Raw genomic sequence first — 18583 nt, forward strand, 5'->3', positions numbered from 1 at the left:
TCTTCAGGTCTCTGTCTCCTAAGAAAGAACAACTCATTTTTTAGTTGGCTGCTCTTTTCCTAGAGAATAGTGCTTTAGAACCCAGGTGGTGGCATATGCTGCTTATTGTTAAGAAGCTAACTCAATGTATCTTTTGTTTGCAGTGCTCTCTGTTGGGAAAGTTACGTCTGGCATGTGCCGACATTTTGGAAATGAATGGTATGGTGCTCCGTGACCCAGCCCTGTTCTCCTTCCTTTGGGTGGTGGATTTCCCACTCTTTCTTCCCAAGGAGGAAAATCCCATGGAGCTGGAGTCAGCCCACCACCCATTCACTGCTCCCCACCCTGGTGACATTCACCTCCTGTACACTGAACCTGAAAAGGTACTATATCTGTATTTCCAAATAAAAAGGACATATGTAAATAAAAGACAAAGTACTTCAAAGTTCATAGTCTAAAGATAGCTAGGACCAGTTCTGGAAGTCCCAGAAGAAATTGAGCCAGTGGTTTAATACATTGTCTAAGTAGCTACAGCATCTTTAATCTGTAGAACAGAAAGCTAGAAGTTTCCCTAATATAAAGGCTCTGTGAATCTAGGTTCGCAGCCAACACTATGACTTGGTTTTAAATGGCAGTGAGATTGGAGGAGGTTCCATCCGAATTCACGATGCAGAGCTACAGCATTACATCCTGGGGACACTACTGAAGGTAACATACCATCTAACCTGGCCTCACTGTTTTTCCCTTGGTTTTGTTAAACATCCGTCATGATTATTTGCTAGATACAAATAGTTTCAGCTTTTCTCTCTACCTTTAGTGTAGGACTTAAAAATGTAAGTGAAATAAGGATAACATTAGTGCTTATTATATGCCAGTAACTGTTTATATACTTTCTATGCATTGATACATTTAATCCTCATAGTAATCTCATGAGATAGATACCTTTATTCTTTGAAATTTCAGAGATGAAAAAGAGGCACACTACTCGAAAGTCATTTCCAAGCCAGGCACAGTGGTGCATGTCTTTAATTCCAGTGACTGGAGGCTGAGGCAGGTAGATCACAAATTCAAGGCCAGCCTCCGCAATTTAGCAAGACCCTGTCTAAAAATAAAAATTTTTTAAATGAGCTGGGGGCCTGGGAGTATAGCTCAGTGGTAGAGCACTTGCCTAGCACATGTGAGGCACTGGGTTTGATCCTCAGCACCACTTAAAAAAATAAATATATAAAATAAAGGTATTGTATGCATCTACAACTAAAATAATTTTTAAAAATGGGCTAGGGATATAGCTCAGAGGTGAGGCACCTGAGTTAAATCCCCATTACCATCCCCCCTCCAAAAAAGTTATTTCCAGTAACTGAAAATGTTGAGAGAAAAGTATAAAGAGATTTTATGCCTTTTAATAGATATATTTGAACTGTATGAAAGGTAGGGGTATATTTTAGTGATATAGAGAGTGGGATTTGGTCAGAATTTTAAAAATTGAAAAATAAAGGTTGAGAATTTAAAAATTCAGTGATTTTCTAGGATAGGATAAGTTTCATGAAGGAAACCATCCATCAATCTGGTCCTAAAAACTAATTTTGTGGGACTAACAGGTATGAAGTAGGATGTGAGAGCCCATTTGGAAAACTCAAAACATCAGGTGCTCTTTGATTTTAGGGGCATTGTGAAACCTGTGCCCATTTCTGCCTGAAGCTCCCAGACCTGTTTCCAGCCTACCTTTTTCATTCCTTTCATTGTCAAGCTTTTCAGAAGAGTAAGAATACACTTCTTTGCCTCTGGTGGTTCTTAGCCCTTTCCTACTGCCCATTAGAACAGAATCATCTGGCTGGACATGGTGGCACATGCCTATGATCCCTGCTCCTTGGGAGGCTGAGGCAGGAGGATCACAAGTTCTAGGCCAATTTAGTGAGACCTTGTTTTAAAGGCTGGGGGTGTGGTTCAGTGGTAGAGTGCTTACCTGGTATGTGCAAGAACCTGGGTTCAATCCCTAGGACTGAAAGAAAAAGAAAATTGAATCATCTTTCCAGTTTAAAAAAAAAAAAATCCCTGATGCTTGGGCTCCACATAAATAAAATGATTGGTACTCATTTGTTTGAAGTTCTTCACTAGATCCTACTCTAGAGTCTGGCTGGAGAATTATTCCAGTGCTTGGCCTTCAGCCTCTCCTGCCTCCCAGCTGCATTTGATACTTATGCTTTTCTCTTGGTCCCTGTGACAGCACAGCCTGCTACTCATCTTGCCCTTTTGAGCCTACCTTGGTCCGTCTTATTCTGTTCCGATTAGCAGAACAGTAATGGTGGCAGTTACTAGGCACCAGGCACTTTTCTACATGTTGTCTGTGATTTGTCTTGTTCCCTTGCTAAACTGTAAACCTCTTTAAAGTTTTTTTTTTGTTTTAATTCTGCTAATGAATTTTCATGATAATTTAGTTAAGTCACATTAAGGTTAACTCAACTTTATTTCCCATTAGCACCTAAGCCTTGAACGCAGTACTTAGTGGACCTTCGGTGTTTATATTTAATGGAATATCTTTTGAATTTCAGGAAGATGTGAAATTACTGTCCCATCTGCTCCAGGCTTTAGATTATGGGGCACCCCCTCATGGAGGAATTGCCTTAGGTAAATAACTTGTACATTATTTATAAACTACATTTCATTCCATAGCACTGTCTCAAGTTGGGGTTTTTAGCCTATGATAAGTGGCGGGTGGAGTTGAGGTCAAGCGTTCTATGAGAATGTAAGTTTGTTTTAATTTCAGTAATATATTTTTATGTATTTTTTTTTTTTGGTACTTGAGATTGAAACCAGAACTTCACACATGCTAAAAGCACATGCCCTAAAAGTGTATTTTACTAGTTAAAACTTGACATAATTTTGCATTTGAAAGGTTTTTATGGTACTGGGGATTGAACCCAGGGAGACTCTACCACAGAGCTACACCTCGAGCTTTTTTTTCCCTCCTTTCCTTGAGGCAGAATCTTGCTAAATTGCTCAGGCTGGCCTCAAACTTGGAATCCTCCTTCCTCAGCCTCCAAAGCCACTGGGATTACAGGCATACACCACTACCATGTCCAGTTCAGTTCTGTAAAAGCAGAATACTATGGTTGGTGCAGCCTAGATTTTATTTAGAAGTTATATATAGAATTGTAGTTCAGTGTTAAGAGTGCTTGCCTAGCATATGTGATGCCCTGGGTTTGGTTTCCAGTATCACCAAAAATAAAGTTCTCTATAAATTTTATAGAAAAACTTAAGACATTCCCAACATTTGATTACTATGTATTTCTCATTGGCTAACTGTATTCTACTCACAGGGCTAGACAGACTGATGTGCCTTATCACTGGAGCTGCAAGCATCAGAGATGTCATAGCCTTCCCAAAATCCTTCCGGGGACATGACCTCATGAGCAACGCCCCAGATTCTGTTTCTCCTCAGGAACTGAAGCCCTATCACATCCAGGTCTCCTGGCCAGCAGACTCAGAAGCAGAAAGGAGCTCATTGAATCATTCACACCATCCAGAAAGTTGAACTTGAGTTTTGTCCTCTTTGCTTCACCAAGGCTAAAATCAAATCTGGATGTGTCACTCATCTGACAAGTCTGTAGGCGAATATAACCCAGGAAGGATTCTTCACAATAATGTATCAAAATTTCACAATATGCTTTTTTTTTTTCTTTTTTGGTTGGGACTTTTTTGTAAGTTCCTTTTTACTTGGGGTTAAAAATATATATATATATATATATATAGCTCTTTCGCCGGGTATTGTGGCTTACACTTGTAATCCCAGCAGTTCAGGAGATGAGGCAGGAGGATCATGAGTTCCAAGCCAGCCTCAGCAAAAGCAAGATGCTAAGCAACTCAGTGAGACCCTGTCTGTAAATAAAATACAAAATAGGGCTGGGGAGTGGGTCAGTGATTGAGTGCCCCTGGGTTTAATATCTGTTGCCCTACCACCGCATCCCCCAAAAAGGCTCTTTATTGGAGTAATATAGTGGCTTAGTGTTTTCTAATCATGTTTTTCATGTTCAGATGGTAGATTTACTCAGAACAGGAAATCAAATTATATAGAAAAATGCTTCTCTCTCTAGACTGCCACTTGATGGAGGGTTTCAGTTCATCCAGCCCTGATGACATTTCAACCATCAATATATTAAATAAGTAGCATAATATAATGCGTGTACACACACACAAAATCAGTCATGAAGTCTGTTTCACGTTAAGCAAATTTTATAGCCTCCCTATTTATGTAAAATGCAAACAATACTTGCCCTGATTACTTAGTAGGGCTCTTGCAGAAAGAAAAAAGGATTTATAAATCGGTATTCTTTGTTTTCAATTTTTAGGGATAATCATTAGTCCTTGAATATTTTCCCTCAATTATAAATACTGACCTTAGACCAACTTCAAATATAAAAAATGTGATTTTGTTTTGATAATTAAAAATTTAATAATTATAAAATGAGATTAATCTCAATACTGAAATTCTACTTGATCTTCTGCCTTGATAAAATTCCTTTGATTTATAATTTGTAAACATTATCAGTTTTATGTCCTTATTTTCTCAACACTCTAAGCAATATAACACTATAAGAAAATAAGACTCCACCCCAGTTAACTTGTGACACCTAGAAAGCTATGGAGTGCTAGGCACAATGGCACACACACACCTATAATGCCAGTGACTTGGGAGGCCAAGGAAGGATCACAAATTCCATGCTAGCTTCAGCAATTAAACAAAGAACCTCTTTATTTTAAATAAACCTTATTTTAAATGAATAAAAATGGCTGGAGATGTGGCTCACTGGTAAAGTGGTACTACTGGGTTCAATTCCCAGTACAGCTTCCCTTGCTAAAAAAAAAAAAAAAAGCTATGAATGTTTTTCCCTACAACAGCAAATTGGTTCACTATTAGAGCTTTTCCCTAAACTTTTTTTTTTTTTTTACCTTGCTTGTGTCTCACTCATTTGCTGGTTCTTGCTGGCAAGGTTCCCTTAGTGAGGTATCCAATTCTGCCTGCCCTTTGTCAGTAGAATTTCTAGAGATGCCCTTTATTGGATAAGAAAATAAAATTTTACATCCATCAATATCATCTAAGGTTGTTGGCTAATTTCTAACTACATATATATTTACTGTTCAATGCCTAATTCTCAAACTGTCCTGGAAGCAAGCTGTATACAGAAGAGACCCACAATCCAGATCTTTTCTGGAATACAAATACCAAAGGCCCTAGGTCTCTGGGATCCTGCCCTGACATACCAGAAATAATCACTTTGGGCATTACTCAACTTCAGACCATTTGGGGCCGGGGAACCACTACTGAAATCTAAGGATATGTTACTATTTAAGACATCATTGTGGTAAGGTGATACTTGAAATTAAACAATAAATGCATAATACCAAGAGTATTTCAAATTCAGTCTCCTCAGCCTCCAAGAGAATTTTTCTTTTGTTTTTTTGGGACTGGCTTACTTTGCTTAGCATGATATTCTCCAATTTAAATGGACTAGGGAGCTGAATATACTTCTCAGAAGGTGCACATTTGATCAACAAATATATGAAAAAATGTTCATCTCTAGAAATTGGAGAAATGCAAATCAAGAGATACTCTTAACATTGACCTTGTTTGTCATCCAAGAGAACAGGAGTGACAGATGCACTCACCTCTTCTAGAAACTAGGTGCTCTGGCTAGATGTCATGTTTTGCAAGAAACATGGCACAGGAAACATCATGGCAGCATGGTAACATCTTAGACACTTTGTAAAGAATCCACAATGGATCTTACCTCACAAAGCTGAGTTCACTAGGAACAAAATGCTACATATGCTTATAAGATAGCACTATAGATGACGGGCAAGTTTCCGGACCCAGGAAACAGTATTTGCAGCTTCATCTCACATACTGCTAATCTGACTGCCCATGGACAGGCTGATGTGGGAGACAAAAGAGCTACCAAAAAATGAGTGACCTACAGAATCAAATAGCGAGTCATCAATTCTAGCAAGAGTCATCTATTTTAGATATGATCCACTTAGAGGAATCCAAGAAGACCAAACCTACTCTTACATAGTACTGTAGGTCTTCTCAAGACCCAACTAACTTTTCCATGGCCTTGACTATGCAGGAAAGTCTAGTAGGATTAACTCCAACAAGAGGGACAGAAAAACATGAGAAGTTCTCCCAGGCATACTGTGCCTGGGAGATGGGAGGAGAACCAATGAGAAAGGGAATGATTTGCACCCATTGTCCTCAAAGCATAGTCTGTTAATGTGCATGTGATAAACAGAGATTGAGTATAACTATTTAGAAACCATTAAGACAATTTGACAGGTAATTCTGTTGAATATCAGTAAAAAAAAATAACTTGTGAAAAGGAAAAAAGACAGAGTGAGTTAAGAATACAGACAACATTGTCAAGGATGTGGGGGAAAGACACACTCATACACTGCTGGTAGGACCGTAAATTGGTGCAACTAGTCTGGAATGCAGTCGAGATACCTTAGGAAACTAAGGAACCACCATTTGACCCAACTATCCTACTCCTTGGTAGATACCCAAAAGATTTAAATCAGCAAACTACAGTATCACAGCCATCAATGTTTATAGCAGCTCAATTCATAGTAGGTAAACTGGAAGCAACCAAGATACCCTTCAACAGATGGAAATATACACACAACGGATCATTACTCAACATTAATAATTGGACGGAGTTGGAAATATCAGACCTTAATTTTTAGTTGACTGCTGCAGGAGCAAACCCAGTGCCTCACTCATCTCAGACAAGGGCACTACTGCTGAGCCCCAGCTCCCTCGCCTTTTTCTTGTAACAAAGTATTTTATAAAAATGTTAGGTGGGACATCTGAGCAACTGCAGATACATATCCTATATCATATTTCTACTACTAGTGATCAAGTCTCAAGACATGCCTTGCAAATTCCTATCATCTGGCCAAGCAATTCCATGCAGTCACACATTAGGTTTGTTTTTTTCCAAGTATTGAGGAGTTACACCATGGAGCAAGGATAAATTTAAACTGTGTCCTGAAAACCTGTAAATATGGTAAAGGGCACGTTCAAAGATGAATGTGGTAGAAACAGGGCCATTCTGCTTAGCACACAACCAAGTTTGTCAATATAGCCACCCGTTATGACAAATATAACTTGTGAAATGCTAATAGATCTCTCCAGGAAATTTAGGAGTTGACTGGCAATCCACACTGACAAAACACATTGACCAGATTTGCAGTTAGGCAAAAAAATTTAAGGCAAATGCTCCACTTAGAAGTACCAGTAACTTTATCTAATGTTATCCATCCTATAAGGTATACCACTTTTGACATAACCATTTATACCCCTCTTGTCCAAATATTTGGCTGACAAGTATTTCAATGACCTATTACTTTGAGTAAATCTCAAAAAACATTTTTCTTTGGGAGATTTCACTAAGCAGTGATAATGCAAATTTGATATTTCCCTTAGTATCAAGTTCTCTCCATGACTTGAGATTTTTATTGTCTTTCAGGTACTTTAGAGTAAAAAGCACTGACCCAGTCTTTCAGCCCCATAATGAATCCTTCAAATATATGGCTTGTCCTGAGCTGATCTGTTGGCAGTAAACATGGCATTTCAAGCAGAAAATAACCTTTAAGACACCCAATACCAGTGTATTGCCTATACTGATAATGAAGCAATAGTCTTCATGACTTGTACAGGCTCTATTTCAACTCAAAATGACAAAGCACCAAAATTTTCCTTAGTGACTTTTATTAGACACCTTTATTCCCTTCTCCATGTTCTTCATGGGTTCAAACCCCAGCCCAAAACTAGACTCTCTTCAGAAACTTAATGTGATGACATATTCAATCTTCTATCCCAAGAGATAACATCCATCCAGCTACCTGCAACAAAAAACACTTTTTAGCCACATTTCCAGATTACAACTTAAATGGTACTTGGGGAATACAGAATATCAGATCTTTTTACTGTCATCAAGTGATCAGTGAGAGAGTTCAAGTTGGGGTGAGATCATCATGTATTCAGAATAGTAATTAGTGCTGATATTTTCAATACTTACCTAAGAGTTAAGTGATATTCCTGCAGCTGCCACAAAAGCCCTAAAACAAAAAAGTCCATATTAATCATGGCAAAAAAATGTTACAGGATGCTTTTTAGGTGTAGTAACCTCAGAATCAAAAATGGAACGGTTTTGAAAGTGATATCATTACATTCATTTGGCAGAATCATTACATCACCGGTTACATACTAAAATATGTAATATATATACTAAATCTTGACATACCTAGATCTCAGGATGCAGCACACCTGTTAAGAAAACAAGTACACACTTGAAATTTATCGGTACTTTATGGTGGAGCACATAGATTAGCTTTCATAAAGCCCAGGGTTCAATCCCCAGCATACCAAAGTAAATGGTAAAGGTCCTACTCACTTTCATTTTAGTGGCATATTTTTATCTTTTAAAAATAGGTAGGTAAGCACTAATTTGGTGCAAGTGAAGTAATTTTTTAAAAAATTAAATATTAAAGTATTATGTTTTAGATAAGCTAAGTAATTTTGAGTTATGTTAATAAAATTACCCTAAGTTTTGGTACTAACCTCCCCAATCATTATTGCTTCCCCTGGCCACTATCTCCTGGGCTCACGAGATGGTCATCCCTCAGGATAGTGTAGATAGGAGGATCATAGACACACCTTGTCCAGCTTCACTCCTGGCATTAAAGGAAAATACAGGATAAACAGTCATAGTACAAAGTCCATAAAAATTTTATATGGGGACAATAAAAGGTCATTTTAACAGAATGAGTTGGATTGTTGAGCCAGATACATCAGATAGGAGCGAAAGACATGATTGCTCATCAGTGAAAATCTGCTGAACTATGTTATCATCATTGTATCGGCTTTGAGAACATCTAGTCTATTTCCAACTTGAGGCCTGAGGTGCCTACCTAGTATATTGCAAGGCCTTAGTTCACCCCATCAGTAAAAATCTTGAGACTGATGTACCTTTGCTTAAAACTTCTTGCCACTGCTTCCCAAGCTGAGTCTGTGTACCTGCAGGAATTTAGTCTAACTTAGCAATAGTTTTTTAACAAAGATATTTCTAAATATTTTCCAACTACTGTTTCAGTTTAAAGTTAATCTTCATTCTCTTTCAGAGAGATTCCCATCTGTTTCAACTTTAAATCATCATTAACAGCACCTTACACAATTAGTAAGTAAGATAAATGATACATACCTTTAAATAGTCTCAGGGCTGGGGTTGTGACTCAGTGGTTACACGCTTGCCTGGCATGCATGAGGCACTGTGTTCGATTCTCAGCATCACATAATAAAGGTCCATCAACAACTTTAAAATATTAAAAAATAACAGGTCTCCAATCTGTAAAGTTATTGATTTAGAAACTTCTTCCCAACAGTTTCATACTAACTTTGAAAATAGTTATTTACCTTATTTATAAATACTTGTAACCCCTATTCAATTGTTAAATCTACTTTATATATAGTAAAGTTATTTATGGTCTACTGGTTTAATAAGAAATAATCCTTAGACTTAATTCATTAGTAGAATTATGTTTCAAAATTATAAACCTAAGACATCAGGAACTAAAAAATTGTTTTTGTGGTCTTACCCAATCATGCTATCCAGATCAACATGTGTTTCCAGGAACTATAAATGAAAGTATGAAGAACTTTGTTAGTATGATAAATGTCATCAATTCTCTTCAAACTGTATGTCTTGGGTTCTTCAGCATAAAACTTGTCTACATGCTCATTTCAGGTCAGACATTTGAACAACATCATTACAAAAACCCCATTTGGAGCATGCTCAAATATGCCAAGTTTTCATTCACTTTTAAATTTATTACGCAACAGGCATGCATGCAGTTTATTGGCATTCTCAGGTAATGCTTTCCAATACTTACTAGAAAAATAAAGCAGATCCAAAGAAATCATCCTCCACCTAAAGAATAAGGGTGATTTTAGAATAGCCAAATATGCAATTTCTCCCAGCCCAAACCAACAATGCCCGAAATCAGTTAGAGCTAATTAAAAACTTCACGTTCAATCAGTTATCTTCTTATCATCATCCAGGCCACACTGACCTCAGAAACGGTAACAGGCAAGATACCGGCATTTAATGAATTTAGCCCTTATGCTTGAGTGCTTACTACAAAAAAATGCAATCCAAAAACGCCATCTTTTTTGCCCAGCTACCTATGTTTAGTGGAATGCTGTACTCACCATTTCTACTTCTGGTTTTCTATCTAGTGCCTAAAAAAATATAAAAAAATTTTAGATCTTAAAGTTGATAATTGCCATATTGCTTATGCTAATTAACAGCCACGAACAACAATCCCAGATACATCAGAAAAGTATATTTCTTCATGACTTAAATCTGCTGAACTATGCAACCATCACAGTATCTGCCTCTTCCACCTGCCCCCAGAAGTTTGATTTTGGAATTAGAGCAGATCACATCTGCAAAGGGGGAAATGCTAATAAGATTGTTTTGTCTACTTTCAATTTTACATAATGCATGAGTATATAAATGTTTCTAACCTTGTGTCCATTGCTGGAGAGGCTTTTTACCTGGAAAGAAACAATTTCATGTTACCGAGGTGCAATCTCTACAGTCCCCAAATAACTATTTTGTGTGCCTCAGTTAAAATAATGGTGGTTTAGTCTGTCGTCATTCTTGCAGTCAAGAGTAGCAAATAAATGTCATCATTGTAGCACATTAAGCAATTAATCTAAATCCCTTGAGGAAATTTCAGTATCTCACCTTAGTATTCATTCCTTTGGCATCTAACTAGAAAACAAATAATACAAACAATGAGAAACATCCTTGGGTGAATTAAAAATCAGATTACATGTTCAAAATGTTAATGCCTCAGAATGAAAATTTTCAGAAATCCCTTCTGTCCACTACTCTTACACCATCATAGGCTTAGTATAAAAGCTATCTCTATGCATATTTCATTCTTACCTGCACGCAAGATGCCATCCGGAGCCACACTGCAGCTACTTCAGAATGCTGAAGCAAGTAGATATAGTTTCAGGGGACACCCTGCGTCTCTAAAAGGAAAAACGTTTGGAGATGTAGCTCCTGGGTTGAATTTCTATTGTCTATACAAAATAACCCACATTACATACCTACCCCATACCATTTCTAATACGTTAGACCTTCCACTCATTCGTTCCATTTAAGCTAATGTTTTACCACATTAGCTAAGACTGATAGCTCCTACCACCATAGGCTTAAGTAAATGATGCACTTCATGTTGCAAAATAACAATGCATCTAAAGAACCACTAATAAAACCGTGAATACACGTGAATATGCAAGCAAGAAATACACTGTTATGCACCCAAAATGGTGCACTGCGGAACCCAGCCACCTAAAAGAACCACGTGGGCTCTTGTGTCCTTCCCTCAGATCGAGCCGCTCGAGGCTGGGAGCGCCATTACTGGAACAAAGGCCTACTCTGGCGACTCGGCGCCGGCCGCCTTCAGAGCCGTTGGCATTCTTCAACACTCTTCAGATGTCCCTACCAACAAAGGCTTCATCACAGGCAGGGCACTCGAGCCGCATCTTCCTCATAGTTTAAGCCCCCAAATCCCAACGCTATCTAGGTCGCGCGGGCTCCCAACACGCCATCTCCCTCTACGCCTTGAGAGGCCTGCAAATGCGCGCCTTAGGCCTAGCAAAGCAACCCGTTCGGGAAGGCCCAAACTCCTAAGGGTTCCAAGAGCCGACCGCTTCCAACCACCGCAAAGCAGTAACCTACCTACGGCCGACCAGACTGGAAGCACCGAAAGACCGATATGGCGCCCGAACTCCAGTATAAGAGCATTCTTCCTCATGACGTCACGACGCACGCTCCTCCCCTCGCCGCTGCTGCTCCGCCCCTCCCCCCTCTAAGCCTCCTCCTCCTCCTCCAGCCCCACCTCCCGCCCGCTCCCAAGGCCCCGCCCGACATCGTAATTTGGGGCGGGGACCCGACCGCTCACGTGACGCTGGGATCCGCCCTCCTCCTCGCCCGGGAGGAAACGCTGGGAGGGGAGGGGGCGCGAACGGAAAGCGTTGGGGGAGGGGGACGGTATAAGGGTGAGCGATTTCCTTCCGGCACGTCGCCCGCTCCGGGGGAGGGGGCGGGGGGTTTCACTTCCGGGACGGTGTTCCGGCCCATTCCGGCCCATTTCCACCCCCGGAGGTAGGTGCTGCTCCTCTACTGGGCTCGAGACCCGTTCCCCGGCCCCGCCGCCCTGCCCCGAGGCTGCCCCGCCCGTCTGCGCCGCAGCCCGCTCCCGCGACACCCAGGCGCTTCCCCGCACCGCCCCTCACGGCACCGGCGACCTTCCGCCCCTTTGGCCCCGAGCCGGGCCGAGCCGCAGACCCGCCCTCTCGCGGGGCCCCTCCCTCAAGACCCCGGGTGGGCGGCCCCCTCCCCCGGGCCGCCGGGACACACCCAGATGCACACACCCACCTCCGGCCGCTCCCCGCCCGCGACGCACCGCCTGGACCCGGGCCCGGGGCGCCGCCCCCTTCCCAGTGCTCAGCCCTCACCTTTGCGCCCGCTGCTCGTTCCTACGTGACATGTCGCCCCTCAGCCTGTTCCCTTTCCCCACGCTTCCTAACGCAGACGAAAGCCGCTCAAGTTCCAGAGTGGCCAACCCCATGGCGATCCCGATTCTCCCTCTTTCAGCTCTCACTCCTCCAGTGCCGACGGTAGAGAAAGACTTTACTCCAGGGTCTTCCTCCTCACTGGGGAATTGCCGGAAAGAGCAAACAAAAAAGGCGCTGGTGTAGGCTCCAAAATAAACACATCTGAATTCATGATGGCATCGACAGAGGCTCTTATTGGATTAAAAGTTTCAAAACAAACAATAACGCTTTGGAAAAAGGTCAGATTGGCTAAAGTTGGTTCTTGAAAGCAGTGTGTACACTTCCCTGTTTACTGATAAATGTGTTGTCAATGCGGGGCAATGCTGTGAGCTTCTTAGGATAAGTTCCTGCAGTTTCAAGGCATATACAACTATGACTATAAAACTTTAGCTAAGTGGAGGTGCACTGGACTTAAAGCATTGTCTTCCTTATGGGATTTCTACAAACTGTACTCTATAAACTATTAAAAACAGTTGGATGCAGTTGCATTCTTTCGATGTATTTGTAAATGTTCTATTGTTACCAGCTCTAGGGAAGTAAATTTCAATATCAAAGTATCATCACCACTCTGAAATTCCCAACCTCGAATTCGAATAGTGGCAGATTTCATGACCTTTCCTAACTTTGAGAACTGAACTTTGAAGTTCTCTGTGTTTTGATTTGATTCCTGACACAGCTGCAGAATTTTTCTCAATATAGGGTTTGCCTCAGAGTGCCATATCCAAAGGCTTACTGTGGGAGCTCTGACTTGTAAACTTAAAAATTGGCCTGCATTCATATGGGATATTAGTCACTTTACAAAGTAATAAGCATAACTTAAGCAGCATGTTTTAAAACGTTAAGAGGTATATCCAGTCAGTCTATCTGTGTGTAGATACATTTATTCAAAAAGCTTTCCTCCTTCAAAGTTGTAATGTTGTCATAGGACTTTATATTCAGTCTGCAAATACATTGCCATTAACATCCCTCCTCCCTTTTGTCAAACTTCTGTTTTGCTGTTGTATAAAGAGAGCATGATCATAGTTTGAATTTTTAGGAGTCTAAAGATTGCTTTTTTAACGTTAACTATCTTGCTGTGAAACAGACTAAAAAACCTGTTGGTAATATGATTTCCATATCTCAACATAAGGTATCTCTTTGTACTTGGAGATTTTACCAAATGATATTTTTAAGTATGTTTGAACTAAAAAGCATCAGGGTAATAAAATTATGATTAATGAGAACACGGTTTCTTTCAGCAGGGTTGAATGCCTGCCTGCACCTTCAGGCACGACCATGGAGAAAGGTGGGAACATACAATTGGAGATCCCTGACTTCAGCAACTCAGTTCTCAGCCATCTAAATCAACTGCGCATGCAGGGCCGTCTCTGTGATATTGTGGTCAATGTGCAAGGACAAGCTTTTCGGGCTCATAAAGTGGTACTGGCTGCCAGTTCCCCCTATTTCCGGGATCATATGTCCTTGAATGAAATGAGTACTGTCTCCATTTCAGTCATCAAGAACCCTACTGTTTTTGAACAGCTTCTTTCTTTCTGTTACACGGGGCGGATATGCCTGCAACTGGCAGATATCATCAGCTACCTAACAGCTGCCAGTTTTCTGCAAATGCAGCATATTATAGACAAATGTACACAGATCCTAGAGGGTATTCATTTCAAAATTAATGTGGCTGAGGTTGAAGCAGAATTAAGTCAAACAAGGACAAAGCATCAAGATAGGCCTCCTGAGTCTCACAGGGTTACACCAAATCTAAACCGCTCCCTTAGCCCACGACATAATACCCCAAAGGGAAACCGACGAGGGCAGGTCAGTGCTGTGCTAGACATCAGAGAGCTAAGTCCCCCTGAGGAGTCCACCAGCCCTCAGATAATTGAACAGAGTTCTGATGTAGAAAGCCGGGAGCCCATTCTTCGAATCAACCGAGCAGGACAGTGGTATGTGGAGACAGGAGTAGCAGACCGGGGTGGCCGGAGTGATGATGAAGTTAGGGTTCTTGGAGCAGTGCACATCAAAACTGAAAATCTCGAGGAGTGGCTTGGGCCTGAGAATCAGCCTTCTGGAGAAGATGGGAGTAGTGCAGAGGAAGTCACAGCCATGGTAATTGACACCACAGGCCATGGTTCTGTAGGACAGGAGAGTTACACCTTAGGGTCTTCAGGAGCCAAGGTGGCTCGGCCAACAAGCAGTGAAGTTGACCGGTAAGTTCTGAGTTTTTTCCCTTCTAATGGCTCTTGTACAGACATCACTAAGAGGGTCCTCTGTGTGATACAGACATGTTTACCAGATGTACTTAACCAGAATAAGTTAATGTTGGGGATTTGAGGTGTCCAAAAGACTTGTATCCTTATTTTTTTAAAGCAGGAAGCTCCTAGTCATGACGTAGTCACAATGCTGTGAGAACTAGGGTAAAGTTAGACACCTCCATGAATCAACATCTGCAGCCACACTAGGATCAGTCATTGCCAGGGCTTTCTCAGGATTCCCGCCAGGGAACTGATCATCAGTTAGGAACCTGGCAGCATTGCCCTTCCTTGGTTATCGCACAGGTATGTGCCTTGGGAAGTTAAACTTTCCTTTTGTAGCACTATATGCTTTTCTTTGCGCCCACCTAACAAATTAGAGGAAGTGTGGTATCATCAGTGATTGTTTGTTTCACATTAGTGTCAACATAGTACACTGAATCCAAAGAAAAGCTTTTTGGATATTCTTCATTCTTATTTTCACTTGTCATCTGGTAGTCTCTTATCTGTTCTCTGTCAAAGATGAATGCTGCTACTGCAAACCTGAGACTGTCCTTTTTTCACCAGTGGTACTGTGTCCTGTACCTCACTTCTCTCTTCCTAATACATCAAATTTTTTAGAACATTTCTCTTTGATGGAAATAGCACTAATTTTAATCTAAGCCAATTGAAACAAAGAAATAATTTATATTGTAATATTTGTTCTTTCTCCTCTTAAAAGTAAATAAAAATTAGCCAGGCATGGTGGTGCACATCTGTAACCCCAACAACTAAGAAAGCTATGGGGCAGGAGGATTACAAGTTCAAAGCCAGCCTCAGCAACTTAGCAAGACCCTGTCTCAAATTGAAAAAAAAGATTGGCTGGGGATGTGGCTCAGTGGGTAAATGCCACTGGGTTCAATCCCTAGTTCCAAAAATTTAATTAATTAATTAAAATTGAGCAATGAAAACTAAGGATACCATTTCTTTGGCATATAGCTGATCTTTAGAGACACCACTGTTTCACACATTCAGATACTATACTGTTTCTACTTAAGGTGGTTTTGATTTAGGTAATTAACTATTAAGTGTGCCTTTAATAGTTAAAATATTCTGGGGTAGTAGCTCAGTGGTAGAGTGCTTGCCTAGCATGTGTGAGGCCCTGGTATTATGTCCATCTATAACTAAAATATATTAAAAATATATATGTATATATATTTTTGAACGTTCAACTTATTGGTCCCAATGTTAGCACTGTATTTTCCTATGTTAGAACTTCAACAAAAATATCAATTTAAATGCAAGGATTGTATTTTTCATGATGTATGTCAACAGCCTGAAATACGTAACAGGTTATAATGGGGTCCACCACGCGACCAGCACGCTGGTTTCATTAAAGAGGTTCGTAGCATAGAAGTTAACTAGTGAGATCAAAATAAACACACAGACTCAATTACCTTTTTCTATGACCAGGTCTGAGACGGCTCTCCCCTCTGACTCTCACCTCAAACCATCTGGTGGGGCAGCAAGGCTTACTCAGGACTAGCAGGAGAGAGACAGAGCACATCAGGGAGTGGCTTTTTATTGGGGAACAAGAAATTCAGGGGGAAAATTCCATCCAATGAAGGTCAAGGGGGGCAGCATTCCAAGGTCAGGGTCAGTGATTGGTCTCAGGGTCAATGGTCAGTCACACCCCCACACAGACAGGCTCTGGAGAGGGTGGGGATAGCTCCGACACAGTTTGGCCAGAACACCTCACACCCAATCGGGAGGTGCCCAATCACGTGCGAGAATGGCTTCCCACAATGGGGTCTAGGGGAAAGAACAACCAAAAACCCAATGTTACGGAACCATTTTTTATTTATTCTTTTACCCCTTTTCCAGTACTTATGCAGGGGTAGAAAGCTTATATTTAGCTATAGTTTCACCAGCTCATAGGACTTACTATGCATTTTGTACTTTTTTAAATTTACTAGGACAGACTTTTTTACCTTATTTCAAACCAGGTTATATATTGACTGTGAAAGTATTTTTCAGTCATCAGTTGCTTGGTTGTCCCTTCCTCAGCCACTACTTTTCTATAGTACCTTTATGCTCCTCTCCAACAGATTCAGCCCCTCCGGCAGTGTTGTCCCCTTGGCTGAGAGACACAGAGCCCGAAGTGAGTCTCCCGGGAGAGTGGATGAGCCCAAGCAGCCAAGCTCCCAGGTATGTTGTTGTGGGCTTACAGCTGCTGTATAACTGGAGGAATTACCATTGACTGAACAGAATTTAATGAATGAAAGGAAAGATGTAGTGGCCTTGCTAAAGAAATATTTGATTACTTTATTCTTGTTTATGAGCTTGCCAGAAATACATTTTTGGCTTCAATATTGTTTGGGAAGTAGAAAAAAAAATAACAAGATTGTGATACTCTTTCCTGATTGTAGGGGCCAATCTCTATTCCTGACAGTAAAATTATCTGCTGAAAACTACATGCAGGTAATTTAGGACCCAGAAGAGAAAGTGTATGATTTTGTATGTGTGAGAGTATGACACCAAAACATAGTAACTAACTTATAATAGTATGTATGTATAAACAGATTGCTTATACATTTCAAATGTGTGCTGTTTTGTATGCATGTATTTTTTTTCATTTATTCTCTTCCTGAATTTTTTTTTTAAACTTTGTATTAGGGATTGAACCTAGGGATACTTTAGCAATGAGCTATGTCCCAGCCCTTTTTATTTTCTGTTTTGAGACAGGATCTCACTGTGTTGCTGAGGGTCTCGCTAAGTTGCCAAGACTGGCCTCGAACTTGCAATCCTCCTGTCTTAGCCTCCGAGTTGCTGGGATTACAGGTGTGCACCACTGTACCCAGCTTCCTGCATCTTTTGTTAGATTACAGTGTTCTAGAAAGACCAGGAATATCTTTTCTTTAGCAACTAGTATAAGAAGTTAATCAATTAATTTTGTTTTTTCTCAAGAATTTGTATAATTGAAAATTGAGCTTTTAGAAAGTGGTAAACTCACCAAGTAGAACACAGTAAATTAGATACTTTTGCCTTTTAAAAGAAAGTACTCGGAGCCTGGTTTCGAGCCTCAGTGCCACATAAAAATAAATAAATAAAATAAACGCGTTGTGTCCAATTACACCTAAAAAATAAATTTGAAAAAGAAAAAGCACTAATAGATTAAGATTGCATGGATAATTTTTTTAACCTCTGCATTATACTTGTATCTTGTTAGCTAAACCACTGGATGTTTATGATATACACGGTAAAGTAGTAACAGACATTGTTACAAACTGTGATTTTTTTTTTTATTAGATTTTAGAGAAAATGTCAGGAACTTGGAGGAAAAGTAGTTTATTCTCATAATTGGGGCCCTTTTTTTCATCTGTCAAATATGGTATGATAACCATGCAAAGATAACTGGTTAAACAAATAAATATAGTAATGAGATAATCTTAGAAGCTTAATGGGGACAGAGATAAGACAGACCAGTGAATAAAAAAAAAAAATATGATGTATATAGATTTCAGTAACATTTTTATAGGAATAGATGTACTTAATAGGCTGTAATTAAAATCAGTATCCACTTAAGGAAAGTGAATTAACTTTGTTTTTGTTATTTGTTTGTTTTCATGTTTTTTGTTTCATTCTGTTTTTCTTTCTATTTTGGGGGGGAGAGGGTGCGGCAGAGGCAGTACCAGGG

General features: G+C 40.2%; 2 protein-coding genes, 1 long non-coding RNA gene and 10 other non-coding genes across 40 annotated transcripts in view; 2 read left to right on the forward strand and 11 right to left on the reverse strand.

The window, feature by feature from the left end:
- Nucleotides 1–5071, forward strand: part of Dars2 (aspartyl-tRNA synthetase 2, mitochondrial) — a 24066-nt gene extending 18995 nt beyond the window's left edge. For 2 of the 8 annotated variants that reach the window (XM_005319789.4, XM_078022335.1), the window contains 4 exons: nucleotides 144–362; nucleotides 577–687; nucleotides 2529–2604; nucleotides 3297–5071. In XM_005319789.4, the coding sequence (XP_005319846.1) occupies nucleotides 144–362; nucleotides 577–687; nucleotides 2529–2604; nucleotides 3297–3511 (621 nt within the window). In that variant the 3' untranslated portion in view covers nucleotides 3512–5071. Of the gene's footprint in view, nucleotides 1–143; nucleotides 363–576; nucleotides 688–2528; nucleotides 2605–3296 lie in introns of those variants that run through there. The other 6 variants (XR_013426364.1, XR_013426365.1, XR_013426363.1 and 3 more) reach the window with 5 other exon arrangements.
- Nucleotides 1–12712, reverse strand: part of LOC101963015 (uncharacterized) — a 14141-nt gene extending 1429 nt beyond the window's left edge. The window contains exons 1-14 of one of the 12 annotated variants that reach the window (XR_013426382.1): nucleotides 11790–11929; nucleotides 10989–11077; nucleotides 10785–10811; nucleotides 10562–10591; nucleotides 10244–10273; nucleotides 9925–9962; nucleotides 9631–9668; nucleotides 9237–9347; nucleotides 8947–9052; nucleotides 8597–8709; nucleotides 8055–8302; nucleotides 4927–7878; nucleotides 1943–1978; nucleotides 922–1081 (exon numbers count right to left, since the gene is read on the reverse strand). This is a non-coding gene — a long non-coding RNA (uncharacterized LOC101963015). The other 11 variants (XR_013426377.1, XR_013426376.1, XR_013426381.1 and 8 more) reach the window with 11 other exon arrangements.
- LOC120887704 (small nucleolar RNA SNORD81) lies at nucleotides 7943–8020 on the reverse strand. Its single transcript, XR_005731040.1, has one exon. It is a non-coding gene; the product is annotated as a small nucleolar RNA SNORD81 (small nucleolar RNA).
- On the reverse strand, nucleotides 8160–8237 carry LOC120887713 (small nucleolar RNA SNORD47). The gene has a single exon (XR_005731047.1). It is a non-coding gene; the product is annotated as a small nucleolar RNA SNORD47 (small nucleolar RNA).
- Nucleotides 8819–8898, reverse strand: LOC120887716 (small nucleolar RNA snR60/Z15/Z230/Z193/J17). Its single transcript, XR_005731050.1, has one exon. It is a non-coding gene; the product is annotated as a small nucleolar RNA snR60/Z15/Z230/Z193/J17 (small nucleolar RNA).
- Nucleotides 9118–9199, reverse strand: LOC120887705 (small nucleolar RNA SNORD79). Its single transcript, XR_005731041.1, has one exon. It is a non-coding gene; the product is annotated as a small nucleolar RNA SNORD79 (small nucleolar RNA).
- Nucleotides 9743–9807, reverse strand: LOC120887742 (small nucleolar RNA SNORD78). The gene has a single exon (XR_005731071.1). It is a non-coding gene; the product is annotated as a small nucleolar RNA SNORD78 (small nucleolar RNA).
- On the reverse strand, nucleotides 10033–10094 carry LOC120887715 (small nucleolar RNA SNORD44). The gene has a single exon (XR_005731049.1). It is a non-coding gene; the product is annotated as a small nucleolar RNA SNORD44 (small nucleolar RNA).
- On the reverse strand, nucleotides 10360–10425 carry LOC120887740 (small nucleolar RNA SNORD77). The gene has a single exon (XR_005731070.1). It is a non-coding gene; the product is annotated as a small nucleolar RNA SNORD77 (small nucleolar RNA).
- On the reverse strand, nucleotides 10657–10737 carry LOC120887702 (small nucleolar RNA SNORD24). The gene has a single exon (XR_005731038.2). It is a non-coding gene; the product is annotated as a small nucleolar RNA SNORD24 (small nucleolar RNA).
- LOC120887744 (small nucleolar RNA SNORD75) lies at nucleotides 10889–10950 on the reverse strand. The gene has a single exon (XR_005731073.1). It is a non-coding gene; the product is annotated as a small nucleolar RNA SNORD75 (small nucleolar RNA).
- On the reverse strand, nucleotides 11502–11582 carry LOC120887714 (small nucleolar RNA SNORD74). Its single transcript, XR_005731048.1, has one exon. It is a non-coding gene; the product is annotated as a small nucleolar RNA SNORD74 (small nucleolar RNA).
- The window catches only part of Zbtb37 (zinc finger and BTB domain containing 37), a 50812-nt gene continuing 44329 nt past the window's right edge, over nucleotides 12101–18583 (forward strand). For 7 of the 10 annotated variants that reach the window (XR_013426367.1, XR_013426368.1, XR_013426370.1 and 4 more), the window contains exons 1-3: nucleotides 12767–12906; nucleotides 13909–14865; nucleotides 16995–17094. Coding sequence is in view for 5 of the 10 variants with exons in the window: in XM_078022337.1 (XP_077878463.1) it covers nucleotides 13943–14865; nucleotides 16995–17094 (1023 nt within the window). In the remaining 5 variants the exon portion in view is untranslated. Of the gene's footprint in view, nucleotides 12216–12766; nucleotides 12907–13905; nucleotides 14870–16994; nucleotides 17095–18583 lie in introns of those variants that run through there. The other 3 variants (XM_040277476.2, XM_021722646.3, XM_078022339.1) reach the window with 3 other exon arrangements.

The sequence above is a fragment of the Ictidomys tridecemlineatus genome, chromosome 10 (assembly GCF_052094955.1).
Source record: "Ictidomys tridecemlineatus isolate mIctTri1 chromosome 10, mIctTri1.hap1, whole genome shotgun sequence".
NCBI classification, from domain to species: Eukaryota; Metazoa; Chordata; class Mammalia; order Rodentia; family Sciuridae; genus Ictidomys; species Ictidomys tridecemlineatus.